The 17,550-nt window shown below is 46.8% G+C and overlaps 1 protein-coding gene across 4 annotated transcripts in view; it reads right to left on the bottom strand.

Moving 5' to 3' along the window:
- Nucleotides 1-1,510: 1,510 nt before the first annotated feature.
- LOC140467987 (adhesion G protein-coupled receptor E3-like) overlaps nt 1,511-17,550 on the bottom strand; it is a 93,012-nt gene continuing 76,972 nt past the window's right edge. For all 4 annotated transcript variants that reach the window (XM_072564106.1, XM_072564107.1, XM_072564109.1 and 1 more), the window contains 5 exons: nt 13,604-13,670; nt 9,126-9,217; nt 8,849-9,017; nt 6,750-6,872; nt 1,511-4,019 (listed from right to left, as the gene is read on the bottom strand). In XM_072564106.1, the coding sequence (XP_072420207.1) occupies nt 3,987-4,019; nt 6,750-6,872; nt 8,849-9,017; nt 9,126-9,217; nt 13,604-13,670 (484 nt within the window). In that variant the 3' untranslated portion in view covers nt 1,511-3,986. The remainder of the gene's footprint in view (nt 4,020-6,749; nt 6,873-8,848; nt 9,018-9,125; nt 9,218-13,603; nt 13,671-17,550) is intronic.

The raw sequence follows: 17,550 nt of genomic DNA, 5'->3' as shown, positions 1-17,550 counted from the left end.
TGCTCATACAAACTGCAGACCTCTGGTGCTATATTCTTAATTGCCTCCTTTCTTCATCCTTAATGCCCCACACGAAGTGAGTAAGCCCTTCACTTCAGCTTCCAGTCAAATTGTTGGAAAAAAAAGCGAGAGACATGGAGTCGAACATTCGGCAGGACAAACTGGCATGAATACCAAATCTCAAAGGGGACAACAACTTATTCTGCATGAGAAGAGGGTATCAGCACAGAGGCTAGAAACTAACCAAGGAGTGAAATCACCTACAAACCAGGGTTATGAATGATTCTGGCTATTTAACTGTGGGACACCTCATCTGACCTGCCCTCATAATCTGTCCTACATGCAGTGATGGTTTTTTTTTAACCATAGCAGCATACCCTACCAGGGGAGGCAATACTTACGTTAGCTCCCATAACGTAAGAACTATTCACAAATTATGAACTAGACGGGAGTCACATAGTTGTGTAAGATTCAATAGATGTTTATTATGGTTCCTATACATTACAGTCGAGAGTGTGTTGCTTGGAAAGCACAGCAGGTCAGGCAGCATCCGTGGAGCAGGAGAATTGATGTTATGGGCAAAAGCCCTTCATCAGGAATGACTTTCTCCTTTCTCCTGTACATTACAGTCCCATTAATTGGTATCTGGGCTCACGGTGAGTTATAAGTGCTTGCACAATTCTCTCAGTGTGTCATGCTGCAAGTGGCCCCACTAAGATGGAGACCGAGAGTTTTGTACCAGAAAATCACAAGCCAAGATGCAATGGTTACACCACAAAAGTACACTATGCTGTGAGACATATCCCACCAGTGAACAAGCCTGAACCTATACTTAGCTGAAGGCAGGACGTAGCTCCTGATCTGTTCCAGGTCAGTTAAAATGCAGTTGCAAGAAACTTGACTATGATTCATCAATAGCTCAGGGTTTAATCCCAGGAGCGGTTTGAAATAAATAGCTCCGCAGTTAAATCGCATTTAGCATTTTCATCAGATTAGAATTAGATGTCTTGTTTCTACTGCATATTTTGTCAGTGTTTTGGGTCAAAGGGACCGTTCATTAACACCATTGTGTCCCCCCCCCCCTCCATGCCAGGTGGTTGGAGAAGTCAGGGAAATTAGGGACAGGCAATATCCCAAGAAACAAAGAAACAAATGCGGCACAATGACTCAATGGTTAGCACTGCTGCCTCACAGTGCCAGGGGCCCAGTTTGATTCCAGCCTCGGGCGACTGTCTGTATAAAGTTTGCACATTCTCCCCAGTGCCTGTGTGGGTTTGCTCTGGTTTTCTCCCACGGTCCAAAGATGTGCAAGTTAGGGTGAATTGGCCATGCTAAATTGTCCATACTGTTAGATGCATTAGTCAGGGGTAAATGGGTCTGGGTGGGTTACTCTTCGGAGGGTCAGTGTGGACTGGTTAGGCTGAAGGGCCTGTTTCCACACTGTAGGGAATCTAATCTTTACAGAGCATAAAATTAATTAATTTTATTTATATTAACTTTACAAGTTTGGACGATTTTGTGCCATCACAATTGTTATGTTTCATGATCTGTAAATGATTTTGTTGATGGTTCAGGAATTGGCTCCTTATTGTAGTTCCCTCTCATTACAGGATCTGTGTGGAATAAATCTGGACTTTTTGGTCAGTGCATTGAGTATCGGAATTGGGGGGTCATGTTGCAGCTGTACAGGACTTTGGTGAGCCCATGTTTGGGATGCTGCATTCGATTCTGGTCTCCCCTGTTATAGGAAGGATGTTGCGAAACTTGAAAGGATGTTGCCGGGGTTGGACAGTTTGAGCTGCAGGGAGAGGTTGAATAGGCTGGGTCTGTTTTCTCTGGAGCTGGGTGAAAGAGAGGTTTATAAATTCACAAGGGGTGTGGATAGGGTGAGTAGTCAAGGTCTTTATCCCAACACTCGGGAACCAAAACTAGAGGGCATGGGTTTGGGGTGGGAGGGGAAAGATTTAAGAGAGTCTTAAGGGGCAACTTTTTCACGCAGAGAGTAGTCTATGCATGGAATGAGCTGCCAGAGGAAGTGTGGAGGCTGATACAATTACAACATTTAAAAGGTATCTGGATAGGAAGGGTTTGGAGGATATGGGCCAAGTGCTGGCAAATGGGCGGCACGGTGGCACAGTGGTTAGCACTGCTGCCTCACAGCGCCAGAGACCCCGGTTCAATTCCCGCCTCAGGCGACTGACTGTGTGGAGTTTGCACATTCTCCCTGTGTCTGTGTGGGTTTCCTCCAGGTGCTCCGGTTTCCTCCCACAGTCCAAAGATGTGCAGGTCAGGTGAATTGGCCATGCTAAATTGCCTGTAGTGTTAGGTAAGGGGTAGATGTAGGGGTATGGGTGGGTTGCGCTTCGGCGGGGTGGTGTGGACTTGTTGGGCCGAAGGGCCTGTTTCCACACTGTAAGTAATCTAATCTAAAAAATTAATTTAGGATATCTGGTTTGCATAGACGAGTTAGACCAAAGGGTTTGCTTCCATGGTGTACATCTCTATGACTTTTCAGTGTGGGTGTGATGAGGTGAATTAGCTCCCAGTTTGATCACTGCTGAATCGATAGGAGCTATCCAGAGAGTTTGGCATCATCAGCTGAAGTGAGCCTCCAGCAGGGTTCAGTGGTTGGTAACCAGCACCACATGCCCCCCTGCCAACTTTACACATCATTGGATTATCTTAAAGGAAAATCCTTTCTTGGGACATTGGTTAGCATTCATTGCTTGTCTCGAATTGCCCTGGAGCCAAATACCTCGTTGCGTGATTTCAGAGGGCAGGTAAGAGTCAACCGTGTCACAGTGGTTCTGGAGTCACATGTAGGCCTGATCAGGAAAGGGTGGCAGATTTCCTTCCTTGAAAGGACAATCATGAACCAGACAGGACTTTATTCAGTCACTCATGGGGTGTGGGCATCACTGGCTGGCCTGCATTTAGTGTCCATCCCTAACTGCCCTTGAACTGAGTGGCTTGCCAGGCAATATAAGAGGACAGTTGAGAGTCAAGCATGTTGCTGTGGGAGTGGAGTCACATGTAGCCCAGACCAGGTAAGGATGGAAGATTTCCTTCCCGAAAGGGAACCAATCAGCAATGGTTTTGTGGTCATCAGTAGATTCTGGATCCCAGATTTTGTTTGAAAATTGAATCGAAACTCGACCACCTATTGCAGTAGGATTTGAAGCTGGATCCCTGGCTGAGTTTTGGGATTGATATTCAAGTTATAATAGCACTAGCCCATTGCCAACTCAAAGAACAGATTAGCAATGGGTTAACAGATGGTCACCATTACTGAGAATATTCAGTTCCAGATTTATTCATCAAATTTTCAGTTTGACCTGCTGTTGTTGTGGGACGTATGGTCCTGAACATTAACCCAGGCCACTATTTCGATTACATTACCACCCAGCACCACATCCTTGTCATACAATGAAGGGGAAGAACGGTGATCAATACAGAAGTTCACTTCCTTTAGATTTCTACATGTTTATTTACAAAGTTGAGAGAAAGTGCTGGCAGAAACTGTAACTTAAAATGTTAGGATAATAAAGCACAGCAGCACAGAACTCAACGGGTAGGATTAGCCATCAAGCATGTACATTCAGAATCATTCCAGCTACTTCATATAACTCCTTAACATACATGACGTTTCAACAGCTCATGGTAAACTGTCACTGTACAATGCGAAACTCATTACAGAAAAAGCTGTCCCCCTGAAAGGTTACATTGATGTTGAATGCACATCTCAAACATGGATCTCCTTATCCTGGGTCACCAGTTCAAATCACTCCATCATGGGGTAGTTGCTCAGGCCAATAGTCATTCAATCCATTTTTAGGGCTCTCTAGGACCATTGGGAATGCTCAGAAACAGCATCCCAATGGAAGATCCCACACAATATTCCCTGAGAGGACACATCCCAGCGAAATCCTGGTGATAAAGTGCACGGCAGTCCCATCTCCAGACGCTCTGGGCCAGGGAGAGGTTGTTCATGCTGCGTTGTGACAGCTGATGTCTCTGCTCTAGAGCAACCGAGAGAAATGGGGTTAGCTCACACTAATCTCAGCTCCCCCACTCCGAGAGGTTTCCCCCCCTTACAGTCACGACAATTGCCCCCACAGCACTAACACTGAACACTGCCACACTGAGCCGTGACCCAGGAGGGGAGCGCTGTTCCCCCTCGAAGGTTAGAAAATGTGAGTTCAACCCCCCACTCAAAGAAATTAAAACCCAGTGGGAAAGGTTCCTTGAGAGGGCAAAAAAAAAGAATAGAAACTGCAGAGGCTGAAAATCAGAAACAAGGACAAAAATCGCTGGGAAAACTCAGCAGGTCAGACAGAATCTGTGGAGAGAGAAAGCAGAGTTAACGTTCCTGGCCTAGAAGATCCTTCAGGGTTCAGTTTATGACTACTCATAGCAATCCGCACATTTTGCTGAGTTTCAAATTTGCGTCCTGTTTTGAGGAAATATGTAGACAGGATAGTGAAGAAACTGTTGGTAGACCTGCCTTTATTGGTCAGTGCATTGCGTATAGGAGTTGGGAGGTCATGTTGAGGCTGTACAGGACATTGGTGAGGTCACAGTTGGAATATTGTGTGCAATTCTGGTCTCCCTGCTGTAGGAAGGATGTTGTTAAAAAAGAGTTCAGAAAAGATTTACAAGGATGTTGCCAGGGTTGGAGGGTTTGAGCTATAAGGAGAGGCTGAACAGGCTGGGGCTCTTTTCCCTGGAGATTTGGAGGCTGAGGGGTGAACATATAGAGGTTTACAAAATCATGAGGGGCATGGATAGGATAAATAGACAAAGTCTTTTCCCTGGGGTCGGGGAGTCCAGAACTAGAGGGCATAGGTGAGAGTGAGGGTTTAGGGTTTAGGGTGAGAGTGGAAAGATATAAAAGTGACCTAGAGGGCAACTTTTTCACGCAGAGGGTGGTAAGTGTATGTAATGAGCTGCCAGAGGAAGTGGTGGAGGCTGGTATAATTGCAACATTTAAGAGGCATTTGATTGGGTATATGAATAGGAAGGGTTTGGAGGGATATGGGCCGGGTACTGACAGATGAGACTAGATTGGGTTGGGATGTCTGGTCGGCATGGACAGGGTGGACTTAAAGGTCTGTTTCCATGCTGTACATCTCTATGACTCTATGACTATCAGGAATGAGGCTTGTGAGTGGGGGCTGAGAGATACATGGGAGGGGGATGGGGTTGGGAGGACTCTACACTGGGGAGACAGGACGCCTTCTTACGGATCGTTTCAGAGAACCTCACTGCGACACCCATACCCACCAACTCCGCCGCCCCGTGGCTGAACACTTCAACTCCCCCTCCCACTTCATCAAGGACATGCAGGTCCTAGTCCTCCTCCACTGCCAAACCATTCCCACCCTACGTCTGGAGGAGGAACACCCCATATTCAGCCTTGGGATCCTGCAACCACACGGGATAAATGTGGATTTCAACAGCTTCCTCACTTCGCCTCCCCCCACATTATCCCAGTTCCAGCCTCCACTCAGTAAGGCCCAATACCTTGAGGGAGCTAGACAGAGAGTTGTTCTCATTGGCAGATGGTTCAATAATGGAACCTGAATGCTTAAGGAACCAAAGGTAACAGTCAACCTGAGCAACAAATGTTTAGGATCTGGAAAGGTGCTGGCTGAAACTGTGGTGGAGACAAGTTTGGTCCTGACTTTCAAAACTAATGTTACTCAGACAAAACACAATTTGCAGTGAGGCAGGAAGAAAGAAGGAAGATGGGACTGACTGAGACAGAGATAGTGAGAGAGAGAGAGAGAGAGAGAGTGGAAGCAGCGAGATGAGGTCCCGAATGGTCCCATTCCCTGCCGTAACTAAGCTACCATTCTACGTTCAGCCAAGTGCCGAGGAAGGCCACATTGACTGCCAGGCAGACTCAGGTTCTCCTGCACAAAACAAAAAGGCCCACATTCGATTTTCCAGAAAATCTGCATTTACATAGCGCTTTCTCAGGGCATCCTAAAGTGCTGCACCGCAAGAAAGGTGGTGGAGGAACTGTGGTAGTGAATTGCCACAGCAAAGTGCCAACACGGTCAATATATTTGATGGCTGAGGACAACTCCTCAACTTTTTCAAATTGGTGTTTTTTGGATCATTCCCTCCACATGGGGGGGGGGAGAGCAGAATTGGCTCATTGTGAAAGGTGGAACACATCTCGGACAATGCAACACTCCCTCAGGACTTTACTGCGCTGTCAGTTTAGATTCGGCACTCTGCAACAGGGTTTAAATCTCCAGCTCTCCATCTCCCAGACAAAGGGAGTGATTAATCCAAGGCAATGATAAGAGTTTTGATTTGATTTATTACTGTCATATGTACCCAGGCACAGTGAAAAGCTTTGTTTTGCATGCAGGACAGGCAGATCATACCATACAAAGTGTCTCAGGGTTATAGAACTGAGTAAAATGTTACAGGTGCAGAGAAGATGCACAAAGAACAAGATCAACATTAAATTTAAAATTTGGGAGGTCCATTCGGAAGTCTAATAACAGCGGGGAAGAAGCTGATCTTGAACCTGTTGGTACGTGTGTTTAAGCTTTAATACCTTACGCCTGACAGAAGCAGTTGGAAGGGATTATAACCAGGGTGGGAGGGGTCTTTGATGACGTTAGCTGCCCTTCCAGCATCACTGCAGATGTGATCAGTTTGTGCAGCAGCTCTCTCCTACAGTCAGTGGGAGGCGCTGTTGTCCAGACCCTAATGAAAATGGAGAAGCAAACCTGATATGTTGAGCTGTTCTTCGACTGCAGACTGATCATTGGGACTGTGGACGATTGGATGAACTCGGAGTACAAAATGGGCTTCAAGCAGCATGGGAACCATTTCCGGTATTCATCCCTCACCTTTGGGAAAAACAAAATGGTACCATTAGCTATGTTTCCAGGGAATCGGAACATGACTTTGAGGACATCTGAAGCAAGAGACACATTGAGGGAGAAAAGAACAGAAATCTATATTGGTACAATAAGAAAATACAGCAGGGGTGGGTTTAGCTCAGTTGACTAGATTTCTAATATAGAGTAACACCATCAGCATAGGTTCAATCCCCACCTTTGCCTGTGGTTACCATGAATGGTCCCACTTTCTAGCCTCTACCATTGCCTGAACTGTGATAACCCTTAGGTTAAGCCACCACCATCAGGGGTCTGCCTTTATTAAGAAAGCAGGCCTATGATCTGGTGAGACGACAGGGGCTTGACTTGACCATTCAGTCCATTATACTGAAGCCTTGAAAGGACTATCCATTAGCCCCACCAGACCATTCTCTGTTAGCCTAGCAAGAACGCTCTATTCAATTTCTGTTCCAAGCGTTGCCAGTGAATCAATTTCTACTGTAGGCATCACATTCCTCATCATCAACAGTACATTGTGTAAATTAAATTCTATCTGCCTCCAATGCTGGTTCTTTTTTGTTGGTACTTTAAAATCAATCAAGCCAAAGTCAAAGGAATTGATCAAGGCTCCTGTGGAATAGGAACAGTTCAATATAGGACAGATGGGACCAATGGCCTTTTCCCCTAAGCTCCAGACACTGTCTGATATGATGAAGGGGAAAAAGATATTGAGCATTGAGAAAGGGAGCTGAGACTGAATAGGCTCTAACAGACAGGACAAGGGATCACCAAAAAGAATGGCTTTGAGTATTTTCAACTCAAGATGAAGGCAACTTGGAGCAGAGAATTCCAAACATAGGAATGCAGTGGTTGGATAGGAAATGGCATGGAATCAATGGAAGTGACAACATGTCAAATCAAGGGGTGTGGGTGGAACAACAATAAGACTATTGTCTGGGATATAGAGGGGTGTGGGGTATATCAGAGAGTGTTACAGTGAGGGGTGTGGGGTATATCAGAGAGTATTACAGTGAGGGGTGTGGGGTATATCAGAGAGTGTTACAGTGAGGGGTGTCGGGTATATCAGAGAGTGTTACAGTGAGGGGTGTCTGGGATATATCAGAGAGTGTTACAGTGAGGGGTGTGTGGGATATATCAGAGATTGTTACAGTGAGGGGTGTGTGGGATATATCAGAGATTGTTACAGTGAGGGGTTGGGGTATATCAGAGAGTGTTACAGTGAAGGGTGTGTGGGATATATCAGAGATTGTTACAGTGAGGGGTGTGTGGGATATATCAGAGATTGTTACAGTGAGGGGTTGGGGTATATCAGAAAGTGTTACAGTGAAGGGTGTGTGGGATATATCAGAGATTGTTACAGTGAGGGGTGTGGGGTATATCAGAGAGTGTTACAGTGAGGGGTGTGTGGGATATATCAGAGAGTGTTACAGTGAGGGGTGTGGGGTATATCAGAGAGTGTTACAGTGAGGGGTGTGGGGTATATCAGAGAGTGTTACAGTGAGGGGTGTGGGGTATATCAGAGAGTGTTACAGTGAGGGGTGTGTGGGATATATCAGAGAGTGTTACAGTGAGGGGTGTGGGGTATATCAGAGAGTGTTACAGTGAGGGGTGTGTGGGATATATCAGAGAGTTTTACAGTGAGGAGTGTGGGGTATATCAGAGAGTGTTACAGTGAGGGGTGTGTGGGATATCAGAGAGTGTTACAGTAAGAGGTATGGTTTATATCAGAGAGTGTTACAGTGGGGGTGTGGGGTATATCAGAGAGTGTTAGAGAGATGGGGTGTGAGATGTATTAAAGAGTCTTACAGTGAGGGGTATGGGGCATGTCAGAAGATGAGGGGGGGTGGAGAGGTGCAATGAGATTTATCCGAGCTGTATTGTGTGAGATGTGGGGGGTCAGAATGAGGGAAGGACAGCTGCACACTGCAGTGATTGACACCGCTGAGTCGGAGACAGCCTCCTACCTGTTTGTTGAATAGACAGTGAAGAATGAAGATGAATGCTCCTTGTAGGCTGTTAATGATGGTGAATATATACGCCATTGTGATGGTTTCCTTCTGAAAGTGGAAAATTCCAAATATCCAGGTACAGCCGAGGAGAAATAACTGGGCGATCGCTGTCACTGTGAAGGACCTGGGATGGGGACAAGGGAAAGCAATAAAAAATGTAATGTTTCTGGACAAATTAACTTTTGAGAGACCGTTCCTATCCTGAAGGTTGACATTCTGATACCACACATACCTGAACTTCTTCAGCTTTGGGGCGTCTTTCTGAATGGAAGACATTTTCTTTGCTAACTTGACCAGGGTGATGCAGTAGAAGACTATATTGATCTGTAAAAAAATGGAACGTTTCAGTTAAGCTGGAGATAAGGAACATCTCGATCTTCTTGGGATTTGTTCTTCCCGTTCAAGAATCTGGGTCAGAACAGGTGTCCTATCCCAGGTAAGGTATCAGACGGGATTGAACATTTGATTGCCTTCCCTTGCACTGTCGGTAAACTCTTCCAGGCCAAAGACAGAGCAAAAGTCTCCATCTAAAACAGCAAGTGCTGGAAAAGCTCAGCAGGTCTGGCAACAAGTGTGATGAGAGAGTTCAGAGTTAATGTTTTGGTTCCAGTGACCATTTCTCAGAGTTAAGGTCTTCTTGGGCTGTCTCACGGTCTGTTTCTTGATCAGGTACAGGCTGAGGGGCTCAATGGTTAGCACTGCTGCCTCACAGCACCAGGGACCCGGGTTCGATTCTATCCTCGGTCAACTGTGTGTGTGGAGTTTGCACATTCTCCCCATATATGTGTGGGTTTCCTCCGGGTGCTCTGGTTTCCTCCCACAGTCCAACGATGTGCAGATACAGGTGGATTAGCCAAGCTAAATTGCTCCATAGTGTTCAGGTTGTGTAGGTTAGGTGCATTGGTCAGGGGTAAATATAAGGTGGGGGAATGGGTCTGGCTGGGTTGCTCTTCAGAGGGTCAGTGTGGACTTGTTGGGCCGAAGGGCCTGTTTCCACACTAGGGATTCTATAAGATGGTAATACTGGTTAGCTCAGTTGGTTGGACAGCTGGCCTTGATGCCAATACCATCTGGTCAATTCCTGCACTAGCTACAGTCACCATGAAGATTTCATTAGATGACCAACAAGTCCACACCGCCCCGCCGAAACGCAACCCACCCATTCTCCTACATTTACCCCTTTACCCCTTTACCTAATACTACGGGCAATTTAGCATGGCCAATTCACCTGACCTGCACATCTTTGGACTGTGGGAGGAAACCAGAGCACCCGGAGGAAACCCACGTAGAGAGAATGTGCAAACTCCACACAGTCAGTCGCCTGAGGCGGGAATTGAACCTGGGTCTCTGGTGCTGTGAGGCAGCAGTGCTAACCACTGTGCCACCGTGCCGCCCACAAAGGTCTTCCTGGGCTGTCTCACAGTCTGTTTCTTGATCAGGTACAGACTGAGGGGCTCAATGGTTAGCACTGCTGCCTCACTACGCCAGGGACCTGGGTTCGATTCTATCCTCGGGCAACTGTGTGTGTGGAGTTTGCACATTCATCTCTACTTTTCCCCTGAAACATGCCAACTGTCAGTCTTCCCTCTCACTCAGGCCTCCTAAGCCAGAGGTGGGGACACTGCCACTCAGAGATGTATTTATAAAGAACATAACACTACAGCACAGGAACAGGCCCAGGCCCTTCAGCCCTCCAAGCCTGCGCTGATCCAGATCCTCAAACTAAACCTCCCACCTATTTTCTAATGATCTGTATCCCTTTGCTCCCTGCCCATTCATGTATCTGTCTAGATACATCTTCAATGGCGCTATCGTTCCAGCCTCTACCACCTCCGCTGGCATCACGTTCCAGGCCCCCACGACCTTCTGTGTAAAGAACGTCCCACACATATCTCCCTAAACTTTGTCCCTCTCACTTTGAGCTTGTGACCCCTAGTAATTGACTCCCCCCACTCTGGGAAAAAGCTTCTTGCTGTCTACCCTGTCTACACCTCTCATGATTTTGTTGACCTCTATCAGGTTCCCCCTCAACCTCCGTCTTTCTAATGAAAATAATCCTAATCTGTTCAATCTCTCTTCATAGCTAGTGCCCTCCATACCAGGCACCATCCTGGTGAACCTCCTCTGCACCCTATCCAAAGTATCCACATCCTTTTGGTAATGTGGCGACCAGAACTGCACGCAGTATTCCAAATGTGGCCGAACCAAAGTCTTACACAATTGCTTATGATTTGAAACTCATTCTCCCATGTCGCACCTGAGTATGGGTCCCCTCTCAGATTTTTCTTTTTGTTATTTATTCACTCGTGGGGTTTGGGCATCACAGCCTGGGCTAGCATTTATCACCAAACTCGAGTTTTTCTTGAGATGGTGGGCCTGTGGTGAGCGGCCCTTCTTGTCCAGTGAGGTTTTGAAGCCATCATCAATTTTTATAAAAACAAAAGTCTGGTTCACTCATGTCCTTTAGGGAAGGAAATCCACAATGTCCATAGTGGGCGGTACGGTGGCACAGTGGTTAGCACTGTTGCCTCATAGCGCCAGAGACCCGGGTTCAATCCCTGCCTCAGGCAACTGACTGTGTGGAGTTTGCACATTCTCCCCGTGTCTGCGTGGGTTTCCTCCGGGTGCTCCGGTTTCCTCCCACAGTCCAAAGATGTGCAGGTCAGGTGAATTGGCCATGCTAAGTTGCCCATAGTGTTAGGTAAGGGGTAAATGCAGGGGTATGGGTGGGTTACGCTTCGGCGGGTTGGTGTGGACTTGTTGGGCCGAAGAGTCTGTTTCCATACTGTAATGTAATGTAATCTAGTCTAATATGTGATCTAGCCTACATATGATACCACACCAGACCATAGCAATATGGCTGACTTTTAACTTCCCCTCTGAAATGGCACTGGCTTGCCCTTGAGTTCAAGAGTAGAGAGGGATTGACAAAGAAAGGACAAAAGCAGAATCAGGAAGCTAGAAGATGGTTTGGAACAGGAAGAGATTACAATGCTGTGGATGGAGTAATGGGGTTAATGAGAATCAGTCAGTCAGTTTGGCAACTGATGATATAAGGAGGACATTTGCAGGATAGTCCATGAGAGAAGGAAGGATTCTGTATTTGGGGACATCTGGTTCAAAACAGGGCTGGTGCACTGTATGGAAATAATATCTCGAGTTAAATTATTGTGCCATGGCTTGTCCAGATTATAGCTACAGCAGGCTGATAGGGATCACCAACAAAATCAAAAAAAGGGACTGGGACAAATTGCCCGTAGTGTTCAGGGATGTGTAGGTTAGGTGTATTAGTCAGAGGTAAATGTAGAGTAATAGAGTAGGGGAATGGGTCTGGGTGGGAATTTCTTCAGAGTGGTCAGTGTGGACTTGTTGGGTCAAATGTTTCTACTTTGTAGGGATTCTACTGTTCTGTGATTGTATGAAATGAAGCCTAATCTTTATTGGTTGACTTCTTTTCTGTGGTTACCCTTATCCCAAACCAAATACTGAAGAGTTAATATCTGTTTCAAAGTAGTGGCCACAGTCTTAAGGTCAGATTTGGAAGAAACGCAAGGGTGGTGGGTATCTGAAATTTGCTACTTGGTATCTCAAGACATTTAAGAAGGAATCAAGCACTTGAAATGTCATAATACATGTGGCTCAATCAGCTTGATGACCAGCACAGACACTGTGGGCCGGATGTTCTCGTTTTGTGCTATAAAAGATTTGCGACTGTTGCCTATCCACCTACAATGGCTTCTCACTGTAACCTTGCCCCTTCAGTGTCTTCATCGAGAGTGTGGTGCTGGAAAAGCACAGCAGGTCAGGCAACATCCAAGGAGCAGGAGAATCGACGATTCGGGCATAAGCCCTTCGTCAGACCTCACTTTCTCCCTTCGGTGTCTTGGTAACCATGTTTCCCAATTCTGTTAGCTGCTAATTGGGAATCATCCATTGATCGAGGTGGCACAGTGGCTCAATGGCTAACACTGCTGCCTCACCAGCACCAGGCAACCTGGGTTCAATTAACACCCGTGGGCAATTTGTGTGGAGTTTGCATGTTAGAATCACACAATTCCCACAGTGTGGAAACAGGCCCTTCACTGACCCGCTGGAAAGTAACCCACCCAGACCCATTTCCCCACCCTATTACTCTACGTTTACCCCTGACCTAATCTACACATCACTGAACACTATGGGCAATTTAGCGTGGTCAATCCACCTAATCTGTACATCTTTGGATTGTGGGACGAAACTGGAGCACCTGGAGAAAACCCACACAGACACAGGGAGAATGTGCAAACTCCACACAGATGGTCGCCCGAGGAGGGAATCGAACCCGGGTCCCTGGCGCTGTGAGGCAGCAGCACGAACCACTGCCTCCCATATCCTTGTGGGTTTCCTCCCAGGGCCCAGACATGTGCAAATAAGGTGGATCGGCCATTCTAAATTGTTCCATAGCTTCCAGGCATGAGCAGGCTAGATGGGTTAGCCATAGGGCGTATAGGGTGGGTTTGGGTGGGATGCCCTTCAGAGGGCTAGTATGAACTTGATGGGCTGAATGGCTTGCTTCCGCACTGTAGGGATTCTATGATCGTCTCTTTATGTCCAAAGTCCCTCATGTCTTTTTTTGGCCCTGTGTGTTTCTGTCCCTCAGCTGGACCTCAGAGCTGCCCTGCTCCCTTCACATTGAAGTGCAGCCATGCACTGAACCTCCTGCCTGGCCCTCACCATTATAATAGCACAGACCGGTCCCAGGAAGCTCCACAGGAAATGTTTATCCAGAGACAGCCAGCAGCTGCAGGAGAAAGGAAACAGACTGTTAGCAGGAACAGACATTGAGAACAGGCCAAAGCATTCTTGTCAAAGATTTCTGTACCTCCCACCACAAGCAAACAAACTAAAAATAAATCCCGTTTGCCAGCTGTAAGAGGAGACCCAGCGGACAGGGAAGAGAAGTTGGATCTGGTTGGTGCTTCACTCATGGCGGGTCAGAGGGGAAGGCTGATCCCTATCAGGAACATCAAAGTGTGCTCCACCTAGTCCTGCCAAGATCCAAAAATAAACTGCTGAGCAAACGAGAGCTTCCTACTCTCTGGGCTATTTCCACTGGGCTTTCCAAAGGTTTGGATGCACATAAAGCAAAGGGGTTTCCAGAGGACGGGAGTGGGAATGTAGAAGGCTACGGGGGCAAAATGATTTCTTTCGGGCATTGATCAAGTTGTCCCATAGGATATCAAAATGTTCCATAGAGTTTCACCTTAGGACTGCTTCTGTTTCCTGTAAGTCGAAGAGTGTGGTGCTGGAAAAGCACAGCCGGTCCGGCAGCATCCGAGGAGCAGGGGAGTCAATGTTTCCGGCATAAGCCCCTCATCGGACATTCCTGATGAAGAGCTCGTGCCCGAAACGTCGACTCTCTTGCTCCTCGGGTGCTGCCGGACCGGCTGTGCTTTTCCAGCACCACACTCTTCGACGCTGACCCTCCAACACCTGCAGCCCCTCACTTTCTCTCTGCTCTTCGAAGAGTCATTTGTGAGCGTGAAAGCGAGTCAATGATGGATTGGGTAGAGCTTTCTGAGATCTGGCCTGAGGAATGGAATGAACTGTGTAGATTTCCCAAGCACCCGGTCCACCCTGTCCTGATGAAGGAGCAGCGCTCCGAAAACTTGTGATTTCAAATAAACCGATTGGGCTCTAGCCTGGTGTCGTGTGACCTCTGACCCTGGATGAAAGAGCTTGCGAGCGGCACAGGAAGAATTAAACCTTCCAGCAGGAACCCCTCCCCCGCCTCCACCACCTTTAAGACCTTTAGACTATAGCGGCGTGTGCCTCCATATAAGAAATATTTTGCAGAAATAAAGACTGCAGATTGATCACGTAATGAAGTAGAAATGTAGGTCAGTTTCTTCAGCGATGTGGTCTCTTTAAACTGAGAGCCACCGTACTGGTGACGGATCACGCAGTTTGCAGTCAGAGCAAATGCACGTTTGCCCTGCGTTTGAAAGGAGCTGAGTATGAGAATAGAATGGAATAGCATTTTACTTTCATGTCTATTTTTACAAAAAAAACCACAGTGAGATGTTTTGTACAGTTGGCAGTGTTAATGACAGAAGTCAGACATCTGAAGAAAAAAAGTAAAAATGAGGACAGAGTTGAGCTCAAATCAATAATGCTAGCTCCGACGTATTTGCCTCTTACTGATCGAGCATAGCCTTGTCATCTCTGCTGCTGAGCTCTTCTGTACCACACTTCTCCACTTGGCTTTGCTGACTCTACAATTTGACCCAAGTTGCTTTCTTATTATCCCCACCTCCTCCATGGAATGTGGAAATCGCTGATGGGGATCAGCCATGCATTTTTAACCATGCTGCTTGGAGATGCGATGACCCACCTCCGGGGCACGTGGGACTTGAACCCTGACCTTCTCGGCCTTTGTTCTTTCACAGGCTAAGGGCATCGTTGGCTAGGCCAGCATTTATTGCCCATCCCTCATTGCCCAGAGGGCAGTTAAGAGTCAACCGCATCAGTGTAGACCACATGTGCTCCAGACCAGGTAAGGATGACAGTTTCCCTCCCGAAAGGACATCACTAAACCAGATGGGTCTTCCCGATAATCGATTCATGGTCATCATTCGACTCTTAAGTCCAGATTTGTTTTTATGGAATTCAAATTCCACCATCTACTGTAGCAGGATTCAAACTCGGGTCCCCAGAACCCTACCTGCGTCTCTGGATTAACCATCCAGCAATAGTACCACTGGGCCATCACCTCACCTAGAGGCAGGGACACTACCATTTTTCCATGAAAGCATTGACAGCACTAACAACGATGTGCATCCCTAATTGAATGAGCTGCTTTGGAAGGCTATTCAGAGTCAACCACGTTGCAGTGGGTCTGGAATCACATGTAGGCCAGACCAGATAAAGATGGCAGACTTCCTTCCCTAAAGGACATGAGGCTTTTTCTTAAGGACAATAACTATCATGGTCATTCTATTCCAGAATTATCTTAAAAATCGAAGGACATGCCATTGTCGGATTTGAATCCACGTCCTCCAAGACAATTTGTCTGTCCTTCCTGATGACTTCTCCAGTGACATTAGCATTATGGCACTCTCACCCTCAGGCAATGTGAGGTTATTTAAGAGACAAGTCGGGGGGATCCAGAGATCCAGTACTCTTCCCACAGGGTTTGCAATTATAGTTGTAAAAACGATTGCACGTTTAATAGTTCGCTAGCGATTAATATGAGCGTTATAAAGCAACTCTTCTTTTCATAAAGACAGGGTGCTCCCTTCAAATTGCCACATTCCTGAATCTAGCTGTTGGTTTAGCTACTTTCGGTGAGGAAATGAAGGGCAAAAATTAGGATAGAAAGTGTGATCCACGATGAAGATTTCCAGCTAATACATTTATTACACAGGACAGGTATTTTGGCCACTCTGCATAACCTTTAATTCTCAAAGATCTGATTAAAATCTGGGTTTTATATCCATTTGGAGTGAAACTCTTCTATTTAGATTCCAGTAGGGAACAGCTGTACCAAGAAGCCTGGAACGTTACAAGGCACTGCTCAGATCACAGCTGGAATACTGTGAACACTGAGGGCCCCTGATCTAAGGAAAGAGCTGGCACTGGAGGCAGTCCAGAGAAGGTCCACTCGGCTGAGGGGGTGGAGGGACTGACCTCTGAGGAGAGGTTGGGCCTGTACTCGTAGGAACATAAGAACTGGGAGCAGGAGTAGGCCATTTGTCCCCTTGAGCCTGCTCTGCCGCTCAATAAGATCATGGCTGATCCTTTAGTGGCCTCAGCTCCACTTCCCCACCCTCTCACCCTAACCCTTAACTCCTTTACTGTTCAAAAAGTATCTATCTTAGCTTGAAAAACATTTACTGAGGAAGCCTAAACCATTTCATGGGGTAGGGAATTCCACAGATTCACAACCCTCTGGGTGAAGAAGTTCCTTCTCAATTCAGTCCCAAATCTGCTCCCTCTGGCCTTGAGGCTATCCCCTCTTGTCTTAGCTTCACCCACCAGTGAAAACATCCTCTCTACGTCTGCCTTATCTATTCCCTTCATAATATTATATCTTTCTATCCCCCTCATTCTTCTGAATTCTAATAAATGTAATCCCAGTCTACTCAGTCTCTCCTCATAAGCCAACCCCCCTCAACTCCAGAACCAACGTGGTGAACCTCCTCTGCACTCCCTCCAGTACCAGGACAACCGTTCTCAAGTATGGAGACTCACTGGAGTGTTGAGGAATGAGAGGCGACCTTATTAATGCAGACAAAGTTCTGACAGAGTAGATGTGTGGGTGCAATCTCAGAACTAGGAATGGCACATTTCAGGCAGAAGAGAAAAGCTCCCCTTCCCTCCGAGGGGAGTAAGGCTGTGGAATTCTGTATCACAGAGGGCTCTTGAGGCTGGGTCATTAAATATTTTCAAGGCTGAGAGAGACAGATTTTTAATCAGGAAGGGAATCGAGGGGGGAAAGGCGGGAAAGTGGAGTTGAGGTGGATCAGATCAGCCACAATCTCATTGGATAGCTAGCAGACTCGATGGGCTGAAAGGCCTTATGCTGCACCTATGTCTAATGACGCAAGGCCCTCTTCTGTATGAGGCAGAAGTGGGTACTGCAGATGCTGGAGATTCGAGTCAAGATCAGAGTGGTGCTG

This window comes from Chiloscyllium punctatum, chromosome 46 (genome assembly GCF_047496795.1).
Source record: "Chiloscyllium punctatum isolate Juve2018m chromosome 46, sChiPun1.3, whole genome shotgun sequence".
Taxonomy (NCBI): domain Eukaryota; kingdom Metazoa; phylum Chordata; class Chondrichthyes; order Orectolobiformes; family Hemiscylliidae; genus Chiloscyllium; species Chiloscyllium punctatum.
Note: the sequence above shows the minus strand (reverse complement) of the source record. Positions and strands in the feature narration are given on the sequence as shown.